The 23,816-nt window shown below is 38.7% G+C and overlaps 2 protein-coding genes and 1 long non-coding RNA gene across 5 annotated transcripts; 2 read left to right on the top strand and 1 right to left on the bottom strand.

The window, feature by feature from the left end:
- The first annotated feature begins 327 nt into the window (after nt 1-327).
- On the top strand, nt 328-1,969 carry LOC129761890 (uncharacterized). 3 transcript variants are annotated; one of them, XR_008740494.1, is made up of 3 exons: nt 489-1,013; nt 1,072-1,590; nt 1,658-1,969. It is a non-coding gene; the product is annotated as an uncharacterized LOC129761890 (long non-coding RNA). The 3 variants fall into 3 exon arrangements; XR_008740493.1 differs by having other exon boundaries at nt 495-1,013; nt 1,072-1,319; nt 1,378-1,969; XR_008740492.1 differs by having other exon boundaries at nt 328-1,013; nt 1,072-1,969.
- Nucleotides 1,970-13,187: 11,218 nt separating this feature from the next.
- LOC129773515 (glutamyl-tRNA(Gln) amidotransferase subunit A, mitochondrial) lies at nt 13,188-15,483 on the top strand. The gene is made up of 3 exons (XM_055777130.1): nt 13,188-13,334; nt 13,388-13,878; nt 13,943-15,483. The coding sequence occupies exons 1-3, from the start codon at nt 13,302-13,304 to the stop codon at nt 14,907-14,909; spliced, it is 1,491 nt and encodes a 496-aa protein (XP_055633105.1). The 5' UTR covers nt 13,188-13,301; the 3' UTR covers nt 14,910-15,483.
- Nucleotides 14,928-15,610, bottom strand: LOC129773521 (guided entry of tail-anchored proteins factor 1-like). Its single transcript, XM_055777136.1, has 2 exons — nt 15,446-15,610; nt 14,928-15,388 (listed from the first exon to the last, which is right to left on the bottom strand). The coding sequence occupies exons 1-2, from the start codon at nt 15,512-15,514 to the stop codon at nt 14,963-14,965; spliced, it is 495 nt and encodes a 164-aa protein (XP_055633111.1). The 5' UTR covers nt 15,515-15,610; the 3' UTR covers nt 14,928-14,962.
- Nucleotides 15,611-23,816: the final 8,206 nt, after the last annotated feature.

The following is a 23,816-nucleotide window of genomic DNA, read 5'->3' as shown; positions in this document are numbered from 1 at the left end:
CGACAATGTACATCATAAAATTGATGTTTATTATACCGATATGCGACTTAATTTGATAATGGTATATAAAATCGAGTTTTTACATTTTATGCGATTTCAAATATACACGAGTCATACTTTGATTGATATTATATGCGATTATGATTTATTCGGATTTCTTGTAAGACTTGACACGTGCAAAATTATACGATTTAATGTTTGCTAGGATTAATGCCCGTCGTTTCAATTTTGACAACCTTACACGATCATTTTTATTGTCATTCTGACGAAGTAATGTCATTATCATTTATCGTGTAAGGCTAAGGTTACTTTGGATAGGAGTACGCACGAAAATTTGATTGTACGAATAGAAACAAACAATTTTGTTCGATAGAAGCTGACGAATACGAACGAAGCAAGGGGGAAGCAATGTAACCACACCAATACAACTCAATGTGGTTGTTTAGCTTCACTATTGCATACAATTCGTACGACCACTTTTCAGCATCCAGTGTCACCGCCGCCTAAGGGACCCTTAAGGCTGATTTAGACGATGCCAGTCAGCGCTCTAGTTGAAGTATCCAGTGAATAGAGAACAGACACTCTGTTCAAGTTAGAGGCCAATTACTTGTTCGATACTGGTACAAGTAACTTGGACAGAGATTGCAACCTCCAAAAACGAATAAGCTTAGTTCACTCAAAGATATTGACGTGGGAGCAAAATTCGACATTGGCGAATTTCGTTCGGTACGTACATAGCAAAAGTGAAATGTCATAAGGTATCAAAACATTTCACCGTGAAAATGGACGGGACGTAACGTCGGCGAAAACAGTTTTGTTGGTGAAGCTGGACTTCATATAACAGCAATCAGTGACAAATTCTTTGCACAGTTATCACTATAAAGAACAACCTATACCTGGAAACAAGAAAAAGCACTAATCTTGGAATATTCTCGTTGGTGGGAGCCTGTGGAAACGCCTGTGGAATATATTTATTCATGGAGTGACAGTTCTTGTGCTTTCCAACATTCTTGGTAAGTTTAGCTTGTTGAAGAGATAGAGGAAGTTCTCAATTTCATTTTGTTTTTGCAGAATTCAAACAGATAAAGGACAAATCGGACGACACAGTATATATACGTGTTGGATTTGATCGAAACTGTGTTTTCAAACTCCGAGTTAGTTCCAGGATGTTAGTGTTAGGCTTTCGTTTTTCAAAAGGATCAAACTACAACAAAATTTCAAAGATTCAAAGGAACTAGCTACCTTCAGCAATAATCATCTTATCATTCGATTTCCTTGAATGACTAACGAGTTATCTCAAAGAGTTGAAAGATAAGAATGTAAGAACTGATTTACGTGTATGGAACATGCTCTAAAGTTTAATTTTTGCGGTTGCAGGCAAATATCGTCCGGTGTTAGTAATGGAACTTCATTGAAATGTGTTATTAAAGAACTTTGTATCGATTTTCCAGAACAGTTTCATCGGTATCAGTAAATAAAATGCATTGCACGAAGATTATGGGAAGTAGTATTCATAACAATGCTATTGCAGATTTTCGGCGTAAAGGAATAATATTTGAATTCACATCTATAGAGCAATTTTATTAAAGTGTATTGTATCATTGAACGCTTATCATTGGAGTTCATGCATGAAAATTAGGCTTTATTTATTTTCTAGCAACATCGTTGTATCCAGAAATCAAATCTGTTAAGTTTCGCCGCTACTGCGAAATTATAAAAACACATAAAAGAAATCCAGGATTCAGGCTATCCAGCAGTTAATATTTTTCCGAACGGTATAAAAACAAATGAAGTCAGAGTCACGTAAATGTTTACTCCTGCGATTTGAAAATATTCGATGAAAAGTGGAACGAAGAGATGCTAGATGGTTTTTAAAAAAAAAGACGGGTGGGTAATGTCGGGGACATAACCGGAGTGACGTAGGACTATACAAAGGGAACAGCTTTTGTTAAATATATATTTAAATATATTGTTTTATTTTCTTCTCCTACGTGAATACCTACCTATCTACCTGAAAAATGGATTAGTTTACTGTTTACTCTTTATGAATATGTTGATGGTTCTGAAAAGAACCTTTGGTGTTGTGTTTTTGTTATCACTCGATATTCCCATCTTGTTCGGTTAAACCTTCCTGTTTAGCTATTGCGTTTGCCACTCGCCACAGCTTTCACAGTTGGAAAATTTCTTCCCATCCAGCTTGTGACATATTGTTCAGTAAATTACATTTAATGCGACGTGCCGGAGGAACACTTTGCCACTCACTGAAACTAATTGTTGCCTTGATGAGCGCCGAACCGAAGCTGCTCTGTTCTTGATGCGGGTTTTCTGATTGTCGTGAGCAGCTTTGCAAGCCAACTCGAGCACTCCGACGGCCGAAACTCTATAATCGCTATTAGGTATACTGGTGCTCCGGCACCAATCCGTTCGGCCTAGTTACCCTTGCGGAGCAATCAGTGAATGCGACCAACAGGGAACTGGAGACCTGCACGGTTCGAGTGAGACTTTGCCTTTCCCTTAACTTGTCCTCCTTTGTTACGTCCACGATGCCGATTCCGTACAACCACACGGGTTTACGGTTTGAAAGATAATAAGATATTTTTTTAGGGTCGGCGTGCTTTATACTCTAGCGGTACACACTCACAGGATAGAGACAAATCGGCAGACTCAGCCAGAGGGGCGAGTCCAACGAGACGAACGAATGAGCGTTAAAAGGGAGCGATGGCAAAAAAAATACATTCATTACGATTTGTTCGCTCGTTGGATTCACATGCAGGCTAAAAAGGGTCCTTTTCAGGATCACAAAATTATCTTCAATCTAAAGAGTTTATTGTTTTGTTATCACTCGATATCCCCATCTTGTTCGGCTAAACCTTCCTGTTTACCGATTTGTTGCCACTCGGCACAGCTTTCACAGTTGGAAAATTTCTTCCCATCCAGCTTTGTGACATGTTGTACAGTAAATTACATTCAATGCGACGTGCCGAAGCGCCACTCAGTGTCGCATTGGAGGCGATTTTAACCTGTAATTGAACATTTGCGATGACAGTGGTACAGTGTCGACTTTCAATGTGGGGTCATAATTTGGATCTCTATGTTTACAAAAATGTCCAACTAAATAAGTCGCATTACAATTTCCGTCCAATTAGCTAAATGTCGAACTAATTGTAAATTACTGTACTTTCAATCTGGAAACAATTTAAGAATTGGTGAAAATTGAATAATCAGGAAAGTCCCCAACTATCAATAAGCTCAGAACAAATGCCAAATTCACATACTCATCAGATCCTGGCAAAGATTATGAAAAAATCAATTTTTTTTTTTTTTTATAAATTCGTTTATTTTTACAGGCTCAGTTACATAAGTTTAAAGGAGCCGAAATCTTAAATATATTTTTAAAACTATATATATGAACAATTTTCTTAAATCTATGGTTAGTAATGTGGGAAACCGATTACTCGTGGTGGACTCGAGATTAAAAGGGTGACATTTTCTCAGAAAAAGGATGGGGTATAAGGAAATTATTACAATGTTGATAATCACACACACTCAATTCTTAAATCTATTCGTACATCAGTTGTGAATTTACATTTCATTCTTCTGTTTATAGCAAGCGGACCAATTACTCACAAAGGAAGAAATGGAGGGTATAAGGATATAAGGATAATCACACACGAACATCGATAGATTTAAGGAAAACATATATTTGGGACATGTAATCAAGGTCTAACCGAGCCAACACATCTCTCACCGGCACATTGGGCTGCCTTCCTCTAGCCCGAAGGGAGTTCTCTAAATTCGATCTGGCAACAAGATACACCTCACACGACCAAACAACGTGTTCGATGTCGTGGTAACCTCGGCCACAAACGCAGATATTGCTGCCGGCCAGATTGAAACGAAAGAGTAGCGCGTCTAACGAACAGTGATTGGACATGAGTCGGGAGAAGGTGCGAATAAAGTCCCGACTCAAGTCCAGACTTTTGAACCATGGTTTGAGGCTAACCTTAGGGATAATCGAGTGAAGCCACCGGCCCAATTCATCTTCGTTCCATTTGCGTTGCCAGTTAGCGATGGTATTTTTACGGACTAAAGAGTAAAATTCATTGAAGGCGATTTGACGCTGATAAATATCGCCTTCAATCGCACCTACCTTTGCTAATGAGTCAGCCCTCTCATTACCCGGAATTGAGCAATGAGAAGGGACCCACACAAAGGTAATGACATAACAGCGTCTGGATAAAGCACTCAAAATTTTTCGTATTCTCTCAAGGAAGTACGGCGAGTGCTTTTCCGGCCTCACTGAACGGATAGCTTCGACAGAGCTAAGACTATCCGTTACAATGTAATAGTGTTCAACAGGTCGTGAGGCGACGCTGTCCAGCGCCCAATGAATTGCTGCCAATTCAGCAATATACACTGAGCAAGGATTCTGAAGACTGTGTGAGGTGCTAAAAAATTCGTTGAACACTCCAAATCCTGTGGACTCATTTATAGTGGACCCATCAGTAAAGTACATATTATCACAATTGATACCCCTATATTTTTCATCGAAGATCGTTGGAGCGATCCTCGATCGTTGGTAATCTGAATATCCATGGATATCTTGCTTCATGGACAGATCAAAATGCACAGAGGAATTGATGTAGTCAGGGAAACAAACACGGTTGGGAATATACGAAGAAGAATCAACCTGCATGGAGATGAATTCATGATATGAACTCATGAATCCGGAGTGAAAATTTAGCTCGATCAGCCGCTCAAAATTTCCGATCACCAATAGGTTCATGACCTTACACCGGATGAAGAACCGAAGAGATAATAAATTGAAGCGATCTTTTAGTGGGAGTAGGCCTGCCAAAACCTCGAGATCTTCGGGATGGGCTCCCCACCAGGTGCCGGTAATTGTACGGAGAAAATTTATTCTTTGTTGGCATTTTGACGTAGGACTACGTCTTTCATTTCTATACCGGGGTGTAAAATCAAAGTTTCGAAAACGAAAGCGTTACGCCGGACACCGAGATTTTGAGCGTTAATAGCTCTTAAACAACTGAACGAAATGGTATGATAAACACTTCATTCGAAAGATAAAATGTCTACGCGTTATATACTTGTTACTTTTTCATCTAAAAACTTGTTTCAATAGCCTTAAAATTGGTTTCAAAACAGGCTATTGAAATCACCAATCGGTATATAAGCGAGCGCCGCTCGTAAACCCACTCAGTTATAATTGAACAGCGATTGGAGCATGTTGTCGCTGTTGTGGTGAAGCTCTTCGTTTATCATGAAAGCGCTGATGAACGGTGTCATCAAGAGCCTGTTTGTGCACCTTAGGCCAGAAGGGAATCCACCAGAAGGAGAGTGATGCCACGGTTCCGCTTGAAACATCGGAGCAGCCGCCACACATACATACACGCGCGGAACCCTCGTTCCGCGTTCCGCGTACCAGTTCCCCTGGGAATTGAAAAATACATTCATGCGAAAGAGTTTATTTTAATGTTTTCTATTCATACAACACTGCAACCAAATACATTTGGTTTTGTGATTTTTCAATCAATCGCAATTGACAGGAAAGTTTCTGAATATTATTTTTCCCCATCAGTAGATAATTTTCGTATCCAATATTGGATGCATAACATGAAAAACGGAAAATGTTACACATCGCGAAAATCATGTCATTTTCGAGCGATTATTTGCATCCTACTCATATATTGCTGCGACCAAATACATTTCGTTTTGGATTTTTCAATCAATTGCGATCAACGTAAGACCACGTCTTTCGGCAATTTATTAGAGGTGCAATGAATCTTTAGGAATTCCCGCTCTACGCGCACTGGCAAACGATGTTTACTCAACAGTTTCTCAAACGAGAAATGGGTGTTGTGAGAAAGGATTAGCGAACGCAAAAACGACAAACGGGAGAAAGAGATGTTTGAAGGTTGAAGGAAATTAGCAGAAAACATCTTCATTTTATCTTCCGAATAATGTGATTATCATAGTACTTCCTTTTGCCGGAAACAGATTAATAACGCTCAAAGGAGGAATCGAATCCTCCGAGGAAATACCCAGCGCAAATTAGAATCGACTATAGATTGCGCCATTAGTACACAAATAACTTTATAATGCAGTTTCATCAAAGTGATTTCTTCGATATGGGGAAATATTCACTGCATCATGTCATGTATTTCATATTCTTCACTATCAAAATCCATATCCATGGCACCTATCGGTATCGAATTGTCATCGACAACACGATTTTCGCTAAATGCTCCCTTCAGTTCGGCCCGCAAAAAACTTTCCTGAACTCTAATACATCAAATTAGGAGCCCTGAAAAGGGCTGCTGATTATATGCTAAGCTAATAGCACGCTCTCCTCGGATACGATGGGCCAAGGACATCCTTGGGCATAATGTGACGCGCTTTGCGTGGATAGCACACAAATTGGTATCTTCGAATAGGCCTCCTGCAGTACCATAACCGCGAAGTTTGACGAGCAAGTCGGTTTTGAAGTTCCGGGCAATTCCACAAACCAAACGCTGCAAAGGTAGCTTGCGGATCAGCAGTTTGTTCGACCTCTGAAAGCGACGAATTTCACTTAAAGTTCCCGGTCGATAGCGATGTGGCTTCTTCACGCTTTCTGCGGCTGGTGCGCTTATCCGAGCTGCTTTCATGGTGCCTTACCACCGAAAGACTAACGAGCTGTCTTCTTGGTCCCAAACAAACAAGTCCTCACGGTGCGAGAGTAGAGTAAGAAATGAACGAAAGCAAAGGAAGCGTGATATTCAGCCCTATTCTGTATTCCGAGGGATTTCCATTTCGTTCGAAACCGTTATTTCGTTCAAGTTATAATCTCGCATTCCCTATTTCGAGCGTTTTGCCCATTTAATATTCAAAGAGAAACAGATCGGACGAAATGCAAAAACAACTCGAACGAAACAAAGGATGGAATTTCATCGAGTCGTTCGAAATATTTCGAATCGATCGAAATACAGAATAGGGCTGATTATATACCATAACAGACTTGAATGTAAACCCCACCCTCTTTATTATATTCTTAGCTTAGCCTGAGAGAGAAAAGAATAACATCGAAGTAATTATACAGTAATGTATTTGAATCCGGACACTTTGTGTTACATTCAATATCATACCGCAGACACAACATTTCGTGCATGCTGAATTAATACGATTGATTAGTAAGTATCAAGTAACTATCAGTAACTATATTAGTAACTATTAATCGCATAAATTGAACATGAAAAAAAATGTTATGGCTGTGGTATGATTTTGAATGAAATGCAGTGTCCGGATTCAAAAGCATTACTTCTTTTACAGTACAGTTAACTCAACTGAAAATTTTTCAGTTCGGCCTGCAAAAACGAAATTAATTGGAAGAGTACAGCATAATGCATAGACGTGAGTATGAGCTTCCCCATCTCACATTCCAATAGGATTAATGGGCTTCCAAGTGGGCGCGCTACATACGGATACGTATGATTTCAATAACCTGTTTTCGAAGCTATCATTAAGCTATTGAAACAATTTTTCGAGTCAATAAATAGCAATGATATAACTCTTGGACATTTTATCTTTTGTATGAAATGATTATCATACTGTTCCGTTGATCCGAAGCAGAATGAATCACGCTTAAAGAAGGAATGGAATGGAAAAATCTAATCGTTGCTGAAAAATAATCTGCCAGTTCCCGTAGGAATTGAAAAATACATTCATGCGAAAGAGTTTACTTTAATGTTTTCTATTCATGTAACACTGTGACCAAATATTGTTTAATCAAGTGCTATTAACAGGTGGTTATCGAGTTATCATTAACCACCGGTGGGCTTCAAGTATCGAGGAAAATCTGGAAAAATCTAATCGTTGCTGAAAAATAATCTGCCAGTTCCCCTGGGAATTAAAAAACTACATTCATGTGAAAGAGTTTATTTTAATGTTTTCTAACCATATAACACAGCGACCAAATACATTTGATTTTGTAATTTTTCAACCAAGTGTAATTAGCAGGAAAGCTTCTGAAGGTTATTCTTCCCCATCAGTAGGATATTTTCGTATCCAATATTGTATGCGTATGCAACGGAAAATGTTTCGTTTCGCGAAAATTATATAATTTTCAATCGATTATTGCTCAGTCTCCGAAAGTTTCAAACTCAGAGAGTTCATTCCCCTCTAGTTTGCCTTCCAAATTGCTATCGTAAACCATACCTTCTCTCGATTCAATCGCGCACAAAAAGCATTTATTCTGGTGGTGAAACGATATTCTGGTGGTGAAACGATATTCTGGTGGTGAAACGATATTCTGGTGGTGAAACGCATTCGATTAGAGGCGAATGAACTGAAAAGTTTAAAGCCTCTTTAATCCAACATCATCATCATGAAACGCATTCATTTTCCGTGAGGACATCGACAAGACAACATCGTTACTGAACGAGCTGAACTAGCTGGACGAGCTGAACGAGCTGAACGGCGAAGGATCGAGGGATCGAAGGATTCATTACCTGGCCTGACCTGACCTGAAACGCAATCAGTTTGTTTTAACTGTGAGGGAGCGCAGAAAAGCCGATCGATCAGAAGGAGAAGAGAAGGTGACCAGGAGAGTATCAGCATCGAAAAACGGTTCCCCGGGAAGACATCGAAGCAGCCGCCACACACACACATGCACGCGCGCAACTCTTTTCGTTTGCTGGTTATCGAGAAGAAACCTGGAAAGAAATGATCGTTGCTGAAAAATAATCTGCCAGTTCCCCTTGGAATTGAGAATTACATTCAAGCGAAAGAGTTTATTTTAATGTTTTCTATTCATATGATGCTGCGACCAAATACAATTGGTTTTGTGAGTTTTCAATCAAGTGAAGTTAGCAGGAAATCTTCTGAAGATTATCCTTGTGAAGAACCTTGTGCCTCCAACGAAACGCTCTCGTTTTCGAAGTCCCCCAAATATTCATTTACACATTCATTCAGAATGGATTTAGATTCAACTTCAAACAAATGATCTCTAAATCAACGATAGTCCTACGTCACCCTTGCGGTTATACCATAGATATAACCCACTTCCTGTTTTTTACTCAGATACCTAATATGGGCCCCCCAAGTACATTTGGAGTCGAACCAGACCCCAAGATACTTGAATGACATAGCATGAGTGATCGGTTTACCCAAAAGTTGAAGCTTTGGTTTTGCTGGTCTATGCTTCCTAGAAAAAACCACCATCTCTGTTTTCTCCGTGGAGAATTCGATCCCTAGCCCAATGGCCCAGGTTGAAAAATTGTTCAAAGTATCTTGTAAGGGTTCTTGTAGGTCGGATTCTGTTGATCCTACGACAGAGACCACTCCATCATCTGCAAGTTGTCTTAGGCTGCAATTTTGTGTAAGGCAATTGTCGATGTCGCTTACATAGAAGTTGTACAAAAGGGGGCTTAAACATGAGCCCTGGGGGAGGCCCATGTAAGAGACCCGACTTACTGCCGAATCTCCGTGAGAAAAGTTCAAATGCTTCTCACAAAGCAAGTTATATAACATATTATTCAATAGAGGCGGCAGACCCCGAGAGTGTAATTTGTCTGTCAAAACCTCTATTGAAACAGAATCAAAGGCCCCCTTTATGTCCAAGAATACTGAAGCCATTTGTTTTTTTCCGGCGTAAGCCATTTGAATTTCTGAAGAAAGCAACGCAAGACAATCATTCGTCCCCTTGCCCCTGCGGAACCCATATTGTGTATCTGAGAGTAGGCCATTCGTTTCAACCCATCGATCAAGGCGAAACAAGATCATTTTCTCCAACAATTTCCGTATACAAGACAGCATTGCTATTGGGCGGTACGAATTGAAGTCGGACGCGGGTTTTCCGGGTTTTTGAATAGCTATAACTCGTACTTGTCTCCAATCATCTGGAACAATATTATTCTCCAGAAACCGATTGAATAAATTCAACAAGCGATGTTTCGCCACATCAGGGAGGTTTTTCAGCAAGTTGAACTTAATTCTATCCGATCCCGGAGCAGAATTGTTACATGAAAGCAGAGCAAGAGAGAATTCTACCATCGAAAACTCGGAATCAAGATCGCACCTATCTTGTGGTATATCTCGAACAATTTTTTGCACAGGAGCGGAATCAGGACAAACCTTCCGTGCAAAATTCAAAATCCATCGATGTGAATATTCCTCGCTTTCATTGGATGACAACCTAGCATCCTCTAGGTTGGCAGGTTGGCAACCCCCACAACCATTGGCCGTGGAGCTCAAGGAACTGTGGGGGCTAAGGGAGGTCCCAAGAATTGTTCCAGTCGTTCTCTCTGGAACTGGAATTGTCCCGAAGACACTTCTGGAAGCGCTAAAGGTGTTGAACATGGAGAAGGAATTGGCCGGCATCCAAAAGTCGGTCATCCTTAGCACCTGCGCGATTGTCCGACAATTTCTCGGTCAGGACTGAAACAGCACGAGCATGCAGATACGTGCATTCCGCAGAGCCTAGTCCCCCTTTGGCATTCAGAAGCCCGGGGGCAGGTGAAAATTCTGGCTAGGTTCGCCTAGTTAAGAAGTGAGATAAGTCTGCCAAAAAAAAAAAAATTGGCTGGCTCGGGAATTACGCATGTGTGAGACTGCGACCAATGTTTCGTTCATTTTTTTCTTTTTCCTTTCCAATCGTGCTTCATTCTATTTCGCTGCTGCTCTGGTTGCCCGTTTTGGTCGGTACGATTTGAGGAGCACGAAATGGACCAATCAAAAATGGGCACATAGTGCATTTTGACAATGCTTGATATTTCACAATTATTCAATTATTTATCTCAAGAAAAATGAAATGTTATTCGTTATGATAGATGCGTAGATATATTTCCTATCAATTGATGCAAAAACCTTTGCGATCTATTGAGAAATGCTCGAGTTATAAGCGTTCCAAATCTTGCATTTTTTCCTACTTGTTCAGTGCCTAGATTTCCATTTCACCCCCTATATCTTCCGGTTAGACGTAGTCCTACGTCAAAAAAGTCTGTAAAAACATGTGAATGGCTGTTAAAAATGTGGAAAAGTCTGTAAAAGTGTGCAGATCTGTAGAAATGTCTTTTAACGTTAATTTTCTCAGATTCATTAATACTTTCTACATCGCGATGCACGCAAGATTGTATTTTGTACATATATTTATATATATACTAGTTGCCCCGGTAAACGTTGTTCTGCCATGAAAATTATTTCTAGTGAATATGTTGATTGTAAAATAAAAAATAACTAATGTGTTTAAATGTTTTAACGATCTACACATACGTGAAATGTTCGTGACTCTTGTGTTCATATCTATGTTTTACATATCGAGGAATAGAGCGTCAACTCGATGACCACAGACAAAAATTTAAAAAAAAACGCAAACCATTCCTTGTATTCCATTCCCGATGTATTTCATTTACGAATCCGACATGTTTGTTCTCTTTAACGTTAAATGTAAAGTGAAAAAGGAATATATTTTATTTTTTATGAATGATTGTCCGCCATTATCAGTATTTCTTCGTTGTATATTGGACATCCACCAATGCTTGCGGTCGGGTCGTTGGCTAAATCTCTAAGAAAATGCAGTGTGCATGTTCCATCCGCCATGCAAGGCTATAAAAGTTTTAGATCACCGCACGACCATGAACCATGTCTGTGGTAACAATATCGAACAGTAACCCATATTTCGTCATAGGCATAACCCGAAAGCAAATTTAAGTTGTTGAAATTTAAATGAAAAGTTTTTTTCGATGTTGTTTAACATATTGAGTGCCACGGTTTTATTGTAACTCTATGGAAATTTTTATTCTTGTTCGAAAGGAAATGCTTATAAGCTTATATGCTTATATTAGTTACCTTCATTATCATATGTTATACTGTCAGTCACCGGTGACTAACGCAGCCTGAGCGAAAACACGGTGATAGTCACCGGTGACTGTCAACGGCAGTCAACGTGTTAAATAGTTTTAAAACATAGTCCTGACCCTAACTTATCTATTTTTTTATAAATCTCCTTGCATTTGAGCAAAACAATCTTATCCCGAATATAAAATAATTATCCGAGACAATTTTCGTTCAAGATTTTTCCCTACCTGAAGAGAATGCAATTTTTTATTCATTGTGAATAATCGTATCGTCTCTTTCGTCTGCAGTGATGTCAGGGCAAAAGTACTTATGAAAACATAAAAATGGTTGACGCGTACAAGTATTGTTACCAAACAAAACACCAACAGAATGCAAAAGATACTGAAGTACTGTCGTCGACCACTGAGCGATACTATACTCACGATATTACTGCGGTGCGAACTATTTTGCGCACGTAACCAATGTGGTTACGCCGGACGGCAAAGTGCTAATGAATGACTCAAAAAATAGGTCCAACGTGTATCAGATGTGTATTGATATAAACTAAATATAAAAACTTTGTATGTAATAAAACTTTGGAAAAATGTCATACGGTGAGTCAAATATCTTTGATGTGATGAAGAGAGTCTCTCATTTTTCAAAAACCTGTGAAATATTGTTATATCCAAAAAGTCTGCAACAAAAATAAAATGTGTTTTACAGATGTGTCTGTAAATTTACAAACATATTTGTAAATCTGGCATCTCTGGTGGTCCGAGAATTTATTGCAAGAAATCGCTTGAAAACATACATGAATTTGCTTGAAAATTAAGTGGATTGAGTCCGCACCACTTAGGTTAAAACCAAGACGGGTCTATGGTACTAGGTGAGGCCGTTTCGTCACTAAGTTGGTTAGGGGAGCGGTATATGAAAACAGTACGGAAGAAAGCAGAAGGGGAATTATTTCTTGAAGCGTGAAAGAGACAGACTGATCACGAGCGAGCTCCGGCACAAGTGTATTGTGTTTTGTTTACAAACAAAACACAGTAGATTTCCAAGATGGCTGAAGAGTGGTTTTAGCAAGTTGGCCCACCTTAGGATATACTTCTACGCGCCTTGGTTAAAACCACTCTTCAGCCATCTTGGAAGTTTACTGTGTTTTGTTTGTAAACAAAACACAATACGCTTGTGCCCAAGATCGCTCGTGATCAGTATGTCTCTTTCACCCTTCAAGCAAATAATTTCCCTTCTGCTTTCTTCTGTACTGTTTTCATATACCGCTCCCCTGTCAACTTAGTAACGAAACGGCCTCACCTTAGAATATACTTCTACTTACCTTGATTCGTATTGGTACGATTCGAAAACGGACCAAAATATAAACAGTGTTGACATTACGTTGTTTCGAATATCGCAGGAATTCAATTTTTACGATTCATATAAATGGCTGTGTGTTTCTGGATTCAAACATAATGAATCGAAGATTGCCCTTAATGTTAAAAGAGGTATAAAACTCAAAGGGTGTGTTCGAATTCCTTTTCCATTCAGAGTTCAACAGCTTTCAGAATGCTACCGGAGCAAAGCATTCGAACCACTTGCGGTCACAGAACAAACACTCGCTCGTGCTAAAAACCTCAAGGAGTTGAATGCTTTTATTCGAACTACCCCGACGAAGGCGCTGCATCAGGCGGAGCAATCGGTTCAACGGTACAAACAAGGCAAACCCGTTAGTATCCTGGATGGAGCTCCCATTGCCGTGAAGGATAATTTCTGTACCAAAGACATCCACACAACGTGCGCCTCAAGGATGTTGCAAAACTTTGTGCCTCCATACAATGCCACCGTCTACGATCGACTGGAACGAAGCGGTGCAATTTTGATCGGGAAGACTAACATGGATCAGTTTGGCATGGGTTCTGGCACGGTGGATTCTATTTTTGGCGCAACAAAGAACTTCTGGAGCGAAAGTTTGCGTGGGACTGATTTCAGAATTGCTGGGGGGAGTTCCGGAGGCTCAGCCGTCGCGGTTGCTTCCGGTGTTTGTTTTGCGTAAGATGTTGGGTAACTGTTTGTAGGTGCGCATGTAAAATAATTTATATCTTATTGACTTTAGGGCACTCGGATCAGACACAGGAGGTTCCACTCGTAATCCTGCTTCCTACTGCGGAGTAGTTGGATTCAAACCAACGTATGGGCTGTTATCTCGACATGGATTGGTTCCGCTGGTGAATTCGATGGATGTTCCAGGGATTCTCACACGAACCGTGGACGACTGCGCTGCTGTTTTCAATGCTATCGCGGGACCCGATCAACACGACTCGACCACCGTAAAAAAGCCGTTTGATGCAATTCTCGTCAGCGAAGTCGATCGAATATCGCTGAAAGGATTAAAGGTTGGAATTCCCGTAGAATACCACTGCGATGGTATCTCTGGGGAAGTTTTATCCACATGGTCCAAGGTAGCCGATATGCTGGAAGATGCAGGTGCTACTGTGAAGGCCGTATCGCTTCCTTACACATCGGCTTCAATCTCTGTGTATTCGATACTCAATCAGTGTGAAGCCAGCAGCAATATGTCCCGATATGATGGCATTGAATATGGTCACCGATCGGACGAGAACTCAAGCACAGAACAGTTGTATGCGAGAACAAGAGCGGAGGGTTTTACCGCTGTTGTTAAAAATAGAATTTTAGCCGGAAACTTCTTCCTCTTGAGAAAGAATTACGATACGTACTTCCAAAAGGCATTGAAAGTGAGACGTTTGATTGCAAATGACTTTGATCGGGCCTTCCGAGAGGTGGATATTCTGCTGACACCGACGACTCTCAGCGATGCTCCTCTGTATGAAGAATTCACAAAAAGTCATAATCGAGATCAGTGCGCAGTTCAAGATTTTTGCACCCAATCTGCAAACATGGGAGGAATACCTGCGATTTCTATTCCGATAAAACTGTCGGAGAAAAAGTTACCAATTAGTTTGCAACTCATGGGACCTAGCTTTTCCGAGAAAGCACTATTCGATGTCGCGAAATGGATCGAAGCTCAAGTGCAATTTGTTGAATGCTATCTGGATCGCTAGAAATAAAACGCTAAGTAGTAATGTCAAACAGTTTGGGAAATACGTAAATCAATTTATTTAATATATCCCGCACAAGTGCGGGCGACAAAATTATTCACTACAATCCAAAAAACACACGACACCGAATTGGGGACGCCAGTCGGAAAACTCAACACCCGTTCGAACGGTGCGAAGTTGAAGTTCTTTCCGAAAACCACGACCGGTGTGTAGCGATAGAAAATAGAAATAATCACCAAACTCAGCGCCAGAATGGCATATGCTCCATACTGGATGCCGTATTCGTAAACCATTCTCCTGGCCGACTCTCCACTTTTGGCTTCATTTAGTTTCGTGTCGACCGCAACTAGTTTACGCTCCACCTTCACATACTTGATGTAATCATCTCGCATAGATATTTTCGAAAGTTCCCTTTTGATGTGTTCTGATTCGGCTCGCAGTGCGCGGACTTCCAAACTCTCCCGGAATACCATCAAAAGGATCTGAAACAAAGGTTTGTGAGTTAAAAATGTTCCGATTACTATAACGAAACTATATACTAATTTAGTTATCTTTGAAACGAAGGGCATCAGAAAGCAAATTATTGTTATAACTAAAAGGAGATACATCTTGTATTTCTACGATGATTTTCAATAAATACTGTTTTCGCTACAATCTGAGCACTTGAAAATTCTTTTCTGTCTACCGGTATGTTTACTTTTTCTTGAGACTTTGACAGCAACACATAACATGTAAGGGGTATGAAACTGGAGAGTGTTATACACTGAGAGGAAAATTTAGTAAATATGACGAATTTTTTGGTACATGCTACCAATTCTCTAGTCATTTTCTACCCTACTAATCATTGGTACATGTTACGAAAGAAAAATGGTAGGAAAAAATGTCAAACAAACTGCGATTTTTTGGTCCAACATTGGTTGAATATCAGTGAAAATGTTGCTTCTCATTTGTGATGAATACCTATCAGGGATTATGAAAATATTTTTTAATAATTATTTTTAATTCAAAAAATGTATTTGATTACATTTAACTCCACATACTTAGAATACATTAATCTAATAACATATAACTTATTCTATAAACAGTATCAATTATTCTACAATATAAAAATTATCATTGTGAATAATAATAACAGTACCTCATAACATCAATTATTCTATGAGCAGCGTACAAGGGGAAAATTACTATCGCAGCCTCAACCACATCAATTTCATATGCATTTCCAAAGTCTCGAGTAGTCGAAAAAGTTTCCGTTCCTCTTCCTGCTGCATCGCTCTGATTTGCATTATTTAGGGACGGAGATAGCTGATTAACAAAGTGTCGGTAGCACAGCGTTTCATCCGTATTTTGTGAACAATCCCATGAACAAAGGAAAAACATATGTTAATAATATTTAATATGTATACATGTAATGAAACATAACATCAACAAAATGCTCACCTCCGAATATCTATCTTCGTCTCCAAAAGAGAAATGGCAATTGCAAAGTGCGCGCTTCACAGCTGTTAGGTATGACAAAACAAACAAGGTTACTAATGGTATGAAGTAACATATACGAATCCTTGGTAAGAACGTTCATTGCGTCTGACACCACTTTTACGCGATTTTGGTAATATTTACAAAAAATATGTATATTTTACCAATGTTTTGGCTACTAAAGATTTGGTAGCTGCTTTTACTAAACTATTTCTCCAGTGTAGAGCTACAGCAGCAGGGATGCCAAGTTTGAAGACATGTCTTCATTTTGAAGATATTTGACTTACTGTGAAGACGTTTGATTTTGTGAAGACAAATTGAAGACATTAGGGGTTGTCCACATACCACGTGGACAGAAAAAGCGTGATTTTAGACACCCCCTCCCCCTCCGTGGACAAGCGTGGACATTTTCTATACCCCTCCCTCTGTTGTCCACGTGGACATTTCTTCTCTTCTTGGATACAAAATTCGGCGAAAAAATTGTGTTGCTTCATTAGTAATAGCGGTTCGTAGTCAATTTTTGGTTTATTTCCTAACATTGCCCGTGAAGTTGAACAAAAAATGCCGGTGATTCGTAAATAAAGAACCAATGGAAAACTATCACTTCTTTCCAAAATTTAAATCGATTTTGCATGAATTACAACCAGTTTCTAATCCGTAACTCATTTTAGTTCAATGTCCATTCAAATAATGATACTGCTTTTTAGCTACATCTACCCTTCATAAGATTATTCATCACTAGTTCTCGAATTGGTTTTCAAGGGGAAGTCCCTAGTTCCTGAAGACCGTCCGGATTTCGTTAACTGGTGCCCAATTAATAATCGCGCGGTAGTTTTGACACGAAAACAATAACAAATTATTCCGGAATACTTCGTTCTACTCCTGACTTTTCCATCTGGTTATGAAACATTGGCGGTTTAGTTTTTTTTAATGTTTCGCGACTGAATAGAACAATTAAATTCAAATAGCTGTTCACTTATTTTTTTCTAATCATCAATCTGCACCACAAAAATCTATCAATGATCTTTCTGTACAACTTCATAGTTTTGGGATATGTAGAATTATTCGAAATATTTTTGCCAATTTTTAGGGGGAAAACAAAAGCATAATTTTTAGGATACACACTTATACGATTCTACACTTCGTTTCATAACTATAGAACGACTCATTTTTTAGCCTTTAGAAATGCGAAAGATATCGGTCCAAATGATAAAATGGTATACAATGACTATTTTCGTGTATAAAACAAACTTTGTAACCTTCCTTAAAAAAAAAAATAAAGTATCGGTGTTCCATAACTTTAGAACCAGATGTTACTCCCCATTTAACATTATTACTCCTTTATAAAATTAACGAAGATAGGTTCGTTTGAACCGAGCTTTTCCTGATCGCTGAAAAATTCAAAAACTTGAGTGGTTCTAACTTCTTGAAAGGTACTGTATGTGCACCGTTTTTTTCTCCACAAATTCACAGATCTTTTGTTTTCTCGTCAAAAAACTGTGCAGGATACTTTTTATGCCATTCCATGAGTCGAAATTCTTGCCCTTTTTCTAACGGCAGCTGAAAATGCCATATCTGGTGAGTACAGCCAAAATACGTACTCCACCGAGTACCACATCCCAGTCAAACTCCAAGAATTTTTTTCGGGCTGTCAAAGAAACATGGGATTTGGCATAATTCTGGTGGAACAGCTTATCTATCATATTGACTAATTATAAATCACTGATTTTGGTTCGTTTAGTTGTGTAGTTGCAGAATTCCGTTCGAATCTCACCAGATACAAAGTTGACTTTCTCAGGGTGAAGACCACTTTTGGGTATAGCTGATTATGGTTCATTCCACTTGCCTCAAAGATGCACTCCAAAATACATCCTCAGAATACACATTTCAGCAAAGAAGTTCAACTATATGAAAAATATAGATGTTCAGCACTATCAGACAGTTCAATCCTTTTTGTCGATAAATACGAATGAATTTATTGAAAATGCAGAATGCAGAAATTTCCACACATTGTTGGACACAGATGTGAAAAGTTTTTTTTTCAAAATACTCATTCAACGTGTCCACGTGGATATTGTCTATACCCCCTCCCCCCTCACCGTGGACAAGCGTGGACATTCCCGTAACCCCTACCCCCCCTAAAGTTGTCCACGTGGTATGTGACAGCCCCTTATGAAATATGTGAAGACATTTCAGTATGATAGCTTACGTGGATATTTGAGATACTACCCAGCAAACATTAAATCGTATAATTTTGCACGTGATAAGTCTTACAAGAACTCAGAATAAATCATAATCGCATATTATATCAATAAAAGTATGTATTGCGTATATTTAAAATCGCATAAAATGTAAAAACCCGATTTTATATATCATTATCAAATTAAGTCGCAATTCGGTATAATAAACATCAGTTTTATGTTGTACATTGTCATCAAATATATTTAATCCACATCATATGCGTATATTACGCCGATGCAGTTTGTGTGTCGTATGAGCGTATAATTCAAATCGATTCAGTACTGCAGTAAATCGTGTTGCGTGCTGAAGAAAATCATGAAACAGTAAATCATATTAGATCCTAATGAAGAACATATTACATCATATTGACATGTCAATGAAATGCTCTGAATACATACGGAAGAATAAAATAATTAAATTTAAAAAAAGTGGCTCTTATAGTCGATTATATGAGCGAAACTCATAATCAATTAACAGATGAAAATGGAATGTTGAATGAATCACCAAAACAAAACAATTTCGATTTTGATTTGATTGCAGGAATAAAGCAATTCAATGACTCCATTGATGATGGTAATTTGTTTTTAATTTTTAATGATTTAATAAAACGTGTTCAATTTCAATCTATTACAGGAAACCATAGATTTTTTATGGATTTACAAAAATGGACTTCTGAATATCAGCACTCGAAATTTCTGATGTTCGATGAAACATGCTTCTAATGAAACATGCAGCAAAATTATGTGCGTTGACAATTCATGAATATATTCATATTAGATCGCAATTCAATATCAACATAATCGCTATTATAGTCGGCCAAAGTTGCATATTCATCCAAACTGTGCTGATATTCAGCAGTCCATTTCTGTAAATACATAAAAAATCTATGGTTTCCTGTAATAGATTGAAATTAAACACGTTTTATGAAATCATTAAAAATTAAAAATAAATTACCATCATCAATGAAGGCATTGAATTGCTTTATTCCTGCAATCAAATCAAAATACAAATTGTTTTGTTTTGGTGATTCATTCAACATTCCATTTTCATCTGTTAATTGGTTAGAGTTTCGCTCATATTTGTTTCGATCCGTTTAGCTTCTCTCCAGCGGTTGCGATGTTTTGTGAGTAATCGACTATAAAGGTGGCCGTACACTGTTTGACCGGAGGTTAAATATTTGATACTTTTTGGCTGAAAAAATTTGGTCAAAATTTAGTACAAATTTCATGTTTGGCAAAAATATTTTACAACCATAATTACACCTATTTGTTTTTATCAAAAATTTGACATAAAACTATTTGGCCAAATACAGTTGTTTGTAGTGAATGCCAAACACGGTTATCACATAGTACACTGTTTGTCGAGTGTTGAGTCGGATACTATTTTGTGTGCATCCGCTGTCATTTTTCAAAGAAAAAATATTTATTGATGAAAATGGTTACTTCCATCGAAGACGTTATATGAATAAATAAAATTACGAATAAATCATATGTACCAATGTTTTATTCAACTTAAATTTATGAAATTGTTTTCTTTACACAGAAATAATATATTCATATAAAAAAAACTATCGCACACCTATGTACACATACGTTTTATTGATGACAGCCAAACGCTTGTCACGATTCTTTCCACGGGTTATTGTGCGCATTTTGAAGTTTTGAACTGATTTGAAAATGAATTAATAAAAATTACAATAAAAAGGTCTGGCATCCCTCTTGGCAGTTTTATTTGTCACTTACCACTTTGTTTGCCACTCTTCAATTATCATCAGTGGCAAATAATGCCAAACATCAAAAATACAAAACATTTAACGAACGTCAGTACATACTTTGACAAATTGGTCTAAAAAAGTTTAAGTAAACAAGTGCTAAATATTTGCTCGTATTGTTTTGTGTCGAATATATTTGATCAGTACACGTAGATCAAATTTTATCTATCAAAAATAGTCAAATATTCGACTTCGGTCAAACAGTGTATGAGCACCCTTTCACTAATTTTTATTTCTCTTGCATTCTGATTATTGTAAAAGTCATTTGACAAAGCTGGTCCGAGCAGGCTTTCGTATTGCGCTACCGACTAAAGGTGAATCGGAAATCCAGAGTGAAGATGAATCGGCATTTGATGTGATCTATCATATTCCGGAGTGGGCAAAGATCTGCACTCAACAAAAAAAAAGGACCAGAATGCGACATCGAAAATTTTGAGTGGGTTTTGGAACGCTGTAACTCTGTCATAAAACGATGCATTTGTCAAAGCAATTACTGGGTCTTGTATAGAACATTTCACAACTGCCCATCGATTTGCTGTGCGATGAAAAATTCATAATCCAAAATGAAAGGATTATTTTTTCATCCGATCTAGAATATCTATGTGAAAAAGGTTCTACTGGAATTTCGTATGAAACGAATGGAAGCGAATCAATCAGGTTGATTGGATTATTACTGGCGAAGATGTTCCAGATGGAATAAGTACACTTCTGAAAAAAAAGCTGTGAACTTAAATTAATATTATTGTGTCTATGTATTCTATGTGATATCATCCTGGATTGTATTAAAAAATCATTTTCAATCCATTTATTTTCATTCGACTGACGTTTGCAATCACAATAAGTAAAGCTCAAGATCAATCTTTGAAGTTGTGTAGTTTATATTCAGATGCGGCTTGTTCTTCACCTGGTCAACTGTACATTACGAGTTTGCGTGTTGGCAAACTAGATAGCCTGCATATCTTCAAAATTAAATGAAACATATGCTTTGTTATGCTACTCATTTCTCTACCGTTTAACAACAATGAGCCACAGCAAAGCTGGTACAACAGGGTACAGCTAGTAAAATTTGAAATAAAATAAACTTAAATGGAATTTAGGCTTAATTCAGTTATTTCCTTAATTATTTTAATTAAAAAAAGGAAGAATGTCCACGCTTGTCCACTGAGGGGGAGAGGGTCTAAAAGCTTTTTCTGTCCACGTGGTATGTCACACCCCTGCGGAGTGTGGCTAACCTCACTTGAATAACATTGCATCGCGAATTGTCACAAGCGAAGGATAAGAATAACAAAAACATCGATAGAAAGAAATACAAGTTAGAGTGAATTGAATACAATAATGAAATATAAATTGAGCCAATTTTAGCCTTCCAAAAAGGTAACAGGTATAGATCTATACATTATTGAAACTCTCTAAAGGAAAGCTTTTATAGGTAACAAAAATCTTAGAAGCCCAGCCCGCATAAATTGGGGAATTTTAGCGAGAGATTAAACGTGAGTAGTAGACTATTTTGCATAACAAAGACAAGGAATAAACCTGAAAAGAAAGAATTGTTTGAATACATGTTTGATTATCATGATCAATAATACTAGAAAATAGATACTTACCGGAGACATAGCGATCCTAAAAAAAATACTCACCTGAGACGTAGTGATTCTGAAAAATTAAAACTTATCTGATACAGCTTATTGTGATGAAGACAATGAATATGAAGTGAATTATGTAATCTATGTAGTAACATGAATGAATGTATTGAATGTACTGATGTGAATGTAATGATGTGTATCTGTGTATTCTAGGGATTTTTTAACAACGCATTATAATAAAGTTATCAAATCGGAAACAGCGAAAAATTTCCCACATTTTAAAAAATCCGTTTATGCGATCGGGAGGCAAAGTCATTATGTCTAAAATGAATGATGTACAAAGGAGGGAAACTTCTCCTGTAAATCAATCTCAGCAGATAAGCTGCGGATGTTGCGGAAATCCAGATGATAGTCGGATGGTTGCTTGTGATGTGTGCGAGCGGTGGTATCATTTCGTGTGCGTTGGTGTGGATGCGAGTATACAGGATCGTGATTGGAGCTGCGAGAAATGCCTTAGAGCGGCAGCTCAGATCCCAACCGGTACTTCAACGCCAACCGCTACAGGTGCTACGGCTATGTCAACAAACGGTGAACAGCCTACATCAGTTCGGGATATACAGATGCAATTAACAGAAATGCAGGAGAAGTTGAACAGCCAGATGAAAAACTTCGAGAAGATCATGATGGAAAAAGATGATCAACATCAGAAGGCCCTCTCAGACCAGCGGCAAATATACGGATGTCAACTACTTACGGAACGTCGAGTGCACGGGCCTACGGAGGCTATTCAGCGTGGCTTGGGCTCATTTTGCGGTGAACCAACGGCAAATTCAACGAGGTTTCGTCCCTCTCAGAGTATTGCGAACGAGGATAGGGAGGCGCGAGACTTATTGTCAAGGGAGTTGCAGCTTTTGGAGGAGAGGCAATCATTAGAGAAAAGACATTTGGAGGAGCGGAGGCAGCTATTGCTGCGATTTTGCGTGCAAGACGGAAATGCGGCAGATTTGAATCCTCAGGTGAGTGGGTCTCAACCGATTAATCCCAGCAGTTTGTTTTGCGCTTCCACGCTCAGTCAAAGCCAAATTTCGGCACGACAATGTATTAGTCGAGAATTACCGACGTTCTCCGGCAACCCTGAAGAATGGCCGCTCTTCGTTGCAAGCTATGAGAACTCGACTAGAATTTGCGGGTACAGCGACGAAGAAAATTTATTGCGTCTTCAACGAAGTCTTAATGGGAAAGCCTTGGAAGCGGTACGTTGCCGTCTGTTGTATCCGACAAACCTGTCGGGAACCATCGCCACGTTGAGAACATTGTTTGGTAGACCAGAGGTGATCGTGCATTCACTTATTAACAAGATCAGGGAAATGCCGTTACCGAAAGCAGAGAAGCTACAAACGTTAATCGAATTTGGAGTAGCCGTTCAAAACGTTTGTGCTACTATCAATGCGTCTGGTCTTGATGAGTATTTGTGTAACGTAGCTCTACTACATGAGTTGGTGGAGCGATTACCTCCCTCGATTAGATTGAACTGGGCATATCATCGACAAACTCTAGAAAGAGTAACCTTGTCTGACCTTGGAGATTGGCTGAGGAAATTGATGAAAACAGCCAGCGTTGTCACTATTCCATCCATGGTAGTTCCGAAACCAGAGCGAAGGGGTCGAAGGGACGACAATTACATAAATATCCATTCTGATGTTAACCCTGTCGAAGAACACACCCCGAAGACTCGAGCAGAAGGCGGTTCGCGAGATTGTTTCGTGTGTCAGGGAGAATGCAGTAGCCTGGAAACGTGTCACGAGTTTCTCAACATGAACATCGGTTCACGGTGGGCGA

Source organism: Toxorhynchites rutilus, chromosome 1 (genome assembly GCF_029784135.1).
Source record: "Toxorhynchites rutilus septentrionalis strain SRP chromosome 1, ASM2978413v1, whole genome shotgun sequence".
Lineage (NCBI taxonomy): Eukaryota > Metazoa > Arthropoda > Insecta > Diptera > Culicidae > Toxorhynchites > Toxorhynchites rutilus.
The sequence above is the reverse complement of the archived record's forward strand: the minus strand, read 5'-3'. Positions and strand labels throughout refer to the sequence as shown.

Excerpts from the sequence above, each read along its gene's own strand:
- LOC129773515 (XM_055777130.1), top strand. The coding sequence starts at position 13,302 with ATGAATCGAAGATTGCCCTTAATGTTAAAAGAG. Across the intron at positions 13,335-13,387 it reads TGCCCTTAATGTTAAAAGAG|CTTTCAGAATGCTACCGGAG; the intron begins GTATAAAACTCA and ends AGAGTTCAACAG. Across the intron at positions 13,879-13,942 it reads GCTTCCGGTGTTTGTTTTGC|GGCACTCGGATCAGACACAG; the intron begins GTAAGATGTTGG and ends TATTGACTTTAG.
- LOC129773521 (XM_055777136.1), bottom strand. The coding sequence starts at position 15,514 with ATGTATCTCCTTTTAGTTATAACAATAATTTGCTTTCTGATGCCCTTC. Across the intron at positions 15,389-15,445 it reads TTTCAAAGATAACTAAATTA|ATCCTTTTGATGGTATTCCG; the intron begins GTATATAGTTTC and ends CCTTTGTTTCAG.